This window comes from Pinus tabuliformis, chromosome 1_1, assembly GCF_031772625.1.
Source record: "Pinus tabuliformis cultivar Carrire ecotype Pingquan chromosome 1_1, CPIR1, whole genome shotgun sequence".
Classification (NCBI taxonomy): domain Eukaryota; kingdom Viridiplantae; phylum Streptophyta; class Pinopsida; order Pinales; family Pinaceae; genus Pinus; species Pinus tabuliformis.
Window position 1 is genome coordinate 820,426,012 of NC_142297.1, and position 6,669 is coordinate 820,432,680.

Consider the following 6,669-nt stretch of genomic DNA (forward strand, 5'->3'; position numbering starts at 1 on the left):
TCAAGCAGCTACAATGAGATTACTTGCAAGTATCGAGTTGCATGTATGATTTCCACTCTAGATTTGGAATGCATGGTATATGCATGTGTGTATTTGCTTCTCTTGCTATAGTTGGAATGCGTTTTACCAGGTGTGACAATGGTTTTCAGCCTTGCCTTTCCATTTTCGGATAGTCATGGTGTGATGGGGTTCTTTTACTTGGTTGAGCTAGATTTCCAGATGGTTTCGAAACTAAGTGGGATGGACTCAAGAAAAATCACAAGGCCTAGGAATCCCTTGACCGATAATGATAGGATACACGATAAAGCCTGGTTGTGAATACCCTCATTGGGCCTAGGAATCCCTTGATCGGTAATGGAGGGATACATGGTAAAGCATAGAAGGCGGAGATAAACAAATTCATCATGGTTTAGGGGAGAGATATGAAGGCATCCATGCTTGTTTAGGGCCTAATGATCCCTTGAATGGTATATGGCGGGATTGCGGTAAAAGTTGTAGTGTATGTCTATTGTTTGAGCCAAGGAATCCCTTGGTAGGATATACAGTAAAGCCTAGATGTATAGATGAGGGTTTTGAGCCTTGGAATCCCTTAGTGGGATACACAATAAAGCCTGAGAAAGCCCTGGTTGGTTTTGTTGTGACTCCCACATTCATGATTGGAATATGATACGGGGGTGATTGGCTGAAAAAATATTTGGTTCAACCGAATACATGGTCGGGTGGTACGTGGAAGTCCCTGGCTTGGTTGGATTTTTCATATGTTAATAAGAGTTATTTTCCTCTCGTGTTTTATGTGTAAATATACTTGTTATTATGTTGCTATCATGGTTTCTCTATCATTTTTGTTCTGTTGGTTATATGTTGGTTATAAGCATGGCTTTATGAAAGATCTTATTCATGGCTCTTATCATGTTTTCATTAGTAAATGAATGTATGACCTAATGGATGATAATGCAACTATAGTGAGAAGGCATTAGGCCTTTTTGACAAATGTCAGATAAGTATGAGACCCTTATGTTCAGATTTGTTGTTATGACTTGTAGATTACATGTTCATGATGTGTTTGACAGAATTGTTGTCATGGATGGTGGGGGTCAGGTCAAGTCCTTGTTCAAGTGTTTGCATTAGTAGCCTTATTTCATTTTTATTTATCATTTTTGGAAGTTTCATGAAGTTTTGGGTAGAGGCCCGAGTCCTAGCCCTTAAAAAGTGGCTTAGAATTCGGGGTAGCTGGCACAAAACTACCTTAAAAAAGCCACAGTCGCATGGATTGCCTTGTTGTGGGAGCGATTGCAGGGTATCATTCGCATAGAAGGCTTGTCATGGGAGAGACTGGGGGTCTAGTTCAACAAAACATCAAGTTGGCTCAGGGGTTGGACATTTTGAGGAGTTGGTTGGCTCTTGAAGGTTTTGTAGCTCCTGAGGAAGGTTAGATTGGTCTTGTCTTGTCGGTTCCACTTCCTTAACTATACATAAGGAGTTGAATCATATCATAGTAACTCTTTGTCACATGTTTACCCCGGTGGACCAGTTATTCAATCGGAATGCAAAGTAAGATGAACTCCTCCTCGGGATGGATGAATAAAATTTACTTTATGAAATTATGCACTAACATCTGCAACAAATTGAGTGAGTCCTCCTATACGATCGTAACCCTCCTCCTCTAGTTGATCCCATCCATCCAGTGCATGGGAACTAATAATTTGGGTATGATCGTTTCCATAGCCTTTTATGTTGATGTTAGTTAATTGGTTTTTCTTGCTATAACCTATAGGCATATGCTTTCAATTTATGTTAAGCTAGTCCATAAGTCCATATAGCCCAAATTTTATTCTTGTTTCAGTAGACATATTGTAAACATTTTGTTAATTTTAATGAACTCTTAGATTTTACCTGTGTTATATTTTCCGGATGGACATACTATGGAAATCTATAGGGCTTTTTGATCATGTAAAAACATGATTAAGTAAATATAAAAACTGAGCTTACAATAAAAACATTCACCAAACACATCATAAAATTCAATTATTCAAAATTTAGTTACTATTTACTAATTAATAATGTGAAAATTCATTTATTTTGTCATGCAATGCTATTATGATGATATGGTAATAGATAAATAAAGTGAATTTGAATGGGGTGAAAGAGATTGATATTGTTACTGTCAATCAAACAAGTGGCGATGTGCTTTTCTGAATAGGCTTCTTATTATTTATTCGTGGATAAAAAAGAACCAAGTGGCGATGTGCTTTTCTGAATAGGCTTGTTATTATTTATTCGTGGATAAAAAAGAAATGAAGTTCTTTTGTTACTCCAAAAAAAACCTTATCACATCTCTTTTATGGCGAGAAGGAGATGATGATACGAAAAAATAATAATATTTAAAATAAATTGATAGAAAAAACAAAATTTCACTGAACTTTAATTAGATACCAACTTTACAATCAAGAAAATCGCTTAAAAAATAATCAAAATTTGTGAATTTTAACTTAAGGAAAAAGCTAAGGCACCAAAAATGATACGATTTAAATAGTGAATAATAAATACGCCATAGCCCACGCCCTGCTTTGAACCGCAAACATCACATCACAGAAGCATCTCCATCGCAACATTGCTAAACACGTGGTCTGACTCCTGAACGCGTCTTTGAATTTTTATATAATCCCACCTACCTACTCCACTGCAACACTTTCCATCTCCCACTTTCTCCTCCCCATTTAATACCCACTCCTCCACCAAAATTGTTCATTAGACCCGCCTCACTGCCCCTACCTACCCTAGGCTGATATCCCATGGATTCCATGTCCTCCATGTGAAGCCGAGACGACTTGCAGAGATAACATTCAAAATGGGAGAGACATTCTTTGTAGTGTTGCAGAGATAACTGGCATTTAACTGGACGGTGAGTGAGAGATATAATTTTTACATTTTGTTGGATCGATAGGTATATGATGATTTAGGTAGGCATATGATGACTCACCGGTTATTTTGCTCTCTGGATGAATGAATATTCAGGGACGAAGACGAGCTCTTGGATAAGATTGTGCTGCAAATAATTCCGCCACAGTTGGATGTGCCCAAATGGCAGAGTATGGAACTACATTGGAGGAAAAATTAAAAGATATTGAGAGGATTATGCTATTGAACTATCCAGAGAAACGCCAGGCCACAGTTATGGGGATTACGGGTCTGGGCGGCGTTGGGAAGACAACGCTGGCCAAAGAATTCTTCAAGCGTCGGAGATCAGATTACGCTGGATCCTCCTTTTTATCAAAGGTGAGGGAAAATGATGTTAGAGGGAATGTAACTTCTTTGCAGAGCAAACTCCTCAGCGACCTGCAAGGAAATAGAGACATCAAAATTGGGAGCTTGGATGAAGGTAAAGCGATACTTGTGAAAACTCTCGAATCTTGTCATGCGCTCATAGTATTAGATGATGTAGATAGTGTTGACCAATTGGAAGCCTTGACCCCAATGAAGCATCTCCTTGACCCCAAGAGTTTGATTTTGGTTTTGGTTACGTCTCGTGACATGGATGTCCTGCTAAGAGGGGGGATACTACACAGTTCAATTTACGGCCTCAAAGGAATGAATGTACGAGCCTCCCAAGAGATTTTCTGTTCCTATGCCTTCTCGCAGTCATGTCCACCCCAAGGATTTGAAGATTTAGTATACTCATTTTTAAACGTATGTGAGGGATTGCCATTACTTTTGAAAGCGTTTGGGGGTCTTCTATGTGGAGAAAATGATCGATGTAGATGGGAAGACGTACTGTGCAGATTAACGACGACTCATGAGATAAAGTCGCGACTTCGCATTTGTTATGACTCCCTCGTTGAAGAAGAGCAGGAAATTTTCCTAGATATTGCGTGTTTTTCTACAGGAAAAGACAAGGATACGTGGACAGGAATATGGGATGAATCCGGGTGGAAAGGTTTGGTGGGATTTCAAAATCTAATGAATAAGCGACTTGTCGAAGTGGACACCGAAAATAAGATAGTAATGCACGATCACTTAAGAGACTTGGGAAGATATATGGCAAAAGATAAAGTGCCGCGGCGTTTTTGGAGGGCAACCATAGAGGATCTGCGGGAGCAATTATCATCTGTAAGTGCATCCTAACCATCCTAAGCTTTGTCTCCAAGTCAACAAGTTCCAAGATTTTTAATTAGAAAAATTCATTGCGTCTTATGTTATAATTCTCCATTGATTCGAATTAACTAACCAACAGGGGATAACGCAAGTCCGCGGAATTAGAATGTATCCCGGAGATACTATCGTCGGCAGCCTTGAGCCGTTCGGAATGATCAGTAACTTGCATTTCCTTGAAGCTGAAGGCAGTGTTGTAGAAAGCATATTGACAAAGGTGCGGTCCCCCAAACTAATGTGGCTCCACTGGATTAATTGTCCCCACTCTTCCCTGCCTTCCTCGCTGTCGATGCACGATTTAAGAGTTTTAGAAGTGGCCGGGAAGGAATTGAAAATATTGTGGAAATGTGAATCTCAGGTATGTAGATGTACATGCAGTCGTTATGCAGAAAGGATTATTATATTTTAAGATGAGAAGCATTATTTATGGTTTTATATTCCTTTCTCCTTGAAATACAAACATTGCAGGCACCTATGCACTTGCGAGAATTGATCGTTGATGCTCCACTTTCGAAGTTTCCAAAGTCATTAGAGCAGCTGAAGCACCTTAAATTGATTGAAGCGAAGGATGCGTCTCTGACAACGCTACCAGAAGAATTTTGTTACCTGCCTTTAAAATATTTAAAGCTAAAAGACTACCAGATTCTTCCAGATTCGGACGGGAATTTCAGCAATATCCAACTGACCGACGGAAGAAATCAGGAGAGCATTTCAGATGCCATGGACAATTTAAAGAATCTCAATCTCACCGATCTGGAGCGTTGCACAAGTTTGGAGATGCTTCTCACAGCTATAGTTTGGAGACACGTCCAAAGTCAGAAGGGAAGTTAATAAAGTTCCAACGCATCCGTCTGTAGCGGCAGCGGTACAAAATTTTGAACATGTTTCCAAATCTCCAAAGCATGCTTTCCATTTGAAGACGCTCCCAGCTTCTTTTGGGAGCTTTATAAATCTGCAACAAAAGAGGGCATAATAGTAATGTAAATTTACAGGAGCTACTAGATCGTCAAACTCTGATATTTCTGAAGTTCTTAAAGCTACTGTCTACTCCTGCATCAAAACCTCAGGTAATCATTTTGCCCAAACTCAAGGGGGTCAAGTGGGAGAGATTCTCTATATATTTTATTCCAATAATGTATATGTAGAGGACCTTGTTAGGTCCTCACTCTGATATTTCTGAAGTGGTTAAAGCTACTGTCTACGCCATGCAGGAGCATCAAACCCCTAGGTAATTATTTTTCCCAGACTCAAGGATCATGAAATTTTCCAAGTGGTAGAGATTCACTATAAATTGTATTCCAATGATGTAAATGTACAAGAGATGTTAGGTCCTCAAACTGATATTTCTGGTGGTGTTAAAGCTACTGTCTACCCAGGCAGGAGCATCAAACCTCTAGGTAACCCTTTTGCCCAGACTCAAGGGGTAATGAAAATTTTCAAGTGGGAGAGATTCTCTATAAATTTTATTCCAAGGGGAGAGATTCCCTTAAATAAAATTTACGTACTTATAAATCTAGAAATAAGCAATTTTCATGTATTCATTCATGTAATTATAGGTGTACAGATTTTTGAAAAAATCTAGGTTGTTCTAAAATTTTGGTGAGTTGGTTGACTGGCATTTTCTGTGGTAAGTGTCTCTGTGTATTTAAATGGCATGGACTAACATTGCTCTGTGTTGAGCAATATAGCAGATCCAAGTGGTGAATTAAACCCTGAGAAATGGGCATTGGTAATGGAGGAAAAACCCAGCAAGTAAATTATTGATCCAGATGTGGTCAAACAATGATGATGGAAAATCACTATCATGAATCGCACTAATCTTCAAGCAGGGTATTAAAGCTGTGGAACGATATGTTTGGTAATATCCCCAGTAGTATACGGTAAATTCAAATAGTCAATCATGTCCAGCTCCTGGTGAGAGTAATACATTAGTACACTCATGGTTACAGCAGGTTATTCAGCATTTAGTAATTTGTATGCAGAGTTATAAATTGTGGATATATACCTGTAGTATGCAAGTGCAGAAACAGAGTGGAACTAACATCCCCTGGATATATACCTGTAATATGCAAGTGCAGAAACAGAGTGGAACTAACATCCCCAGGTTGACCTTGTGAATGCTAGAACTTTTACTGTAACAGTGGTGACCTTGATGATTGAACAATCCAGTTAAAATCTGCAGATGAAGTTCAGATTTGGTAAGATGGTAGAAAATTCCGGGTAGCACATTGTATTCATTGATTCAAGTGATCGTCACTTGATTCCTGCAATATTTATGAAGATCTGAGCAGAGAGATCTGAGCAGAGGATTCTTGAAGGTAAGCACTTCAAGAAAGAACAGTGAGTTAAATACCGCAATTAGGTAAGGGTTCTGAGATTATAGGTTGTTAAAATCCTGTAGCTCACCTTTCTTTTGATAAGCTTCGGATAGTTATGGGTTCAATGAATCTAAGTTTATTCATTAATGCAGTCTGTGTTTTAAACTGTAACCATTTGAAAGAAGGATCCGACCATTGAAAC

The 6,669-nt window shown here is 38.8% G+C and overlaps 1 protein-coding gene across 1 annotated transcript; it reads left to right on the plus strand.

Moving 5' to 3' along the window:
* Positions 1 to 2,701: 2,701 nt before the first annotated feature.
* LOC149216598 (disease resistance protein Roq1-like) lies at positions 2,702 to 6,275 on the plus strand. Its single transcript, XM_089391247.1, has 4 exons — positions 2,702 to 2,902; positions 3,016 to 4,107; positions 4,232 to 4,507; positions 4,618 to 6,275. Exons 2-4 carry the CDS (start codon positions 3,082 to 3,084, stop codon positions 4,978 to 4,980), a joined length of 1,665 nt encoding a protein of 554 aa, XP_089247373.1. The 5' UTR covers positions 2,702 to 2,902; positions 3,016 to 3,081; the 3' UTR covers positions 4,981 to 6,275.
* Positions 6,276 to 6,669: the final 394 nt, after the last annotated feature.

What these genes read in the sequence shown, in the direction of transcription:
- LOC149216598 (XM_089391247.1), top strand. Translation starts at nt 3,082, where the DNA reads ATGGCAGAGTATGGAACTACATTGGAGGAAAAATTAAAAGATATTGAG. An exon ending in TGCGGGAGCAATTATCATCT is followed by an intron (nt 4,108 to 4,231) that starts GTAAGTGCATCC and finishes ACTAACCAACAG; the next exon opens with GGGATAACGCAAGTCCGCGG. An exon ending in TGTGGAAATGTGAATCTCAG is followed by an intron (nt 4,508 to 4,617) that starts GTATGTAGATGT and finishes CAAACATTGCAG; the next exon opens with GCACCTATGCACTTGCGAGA.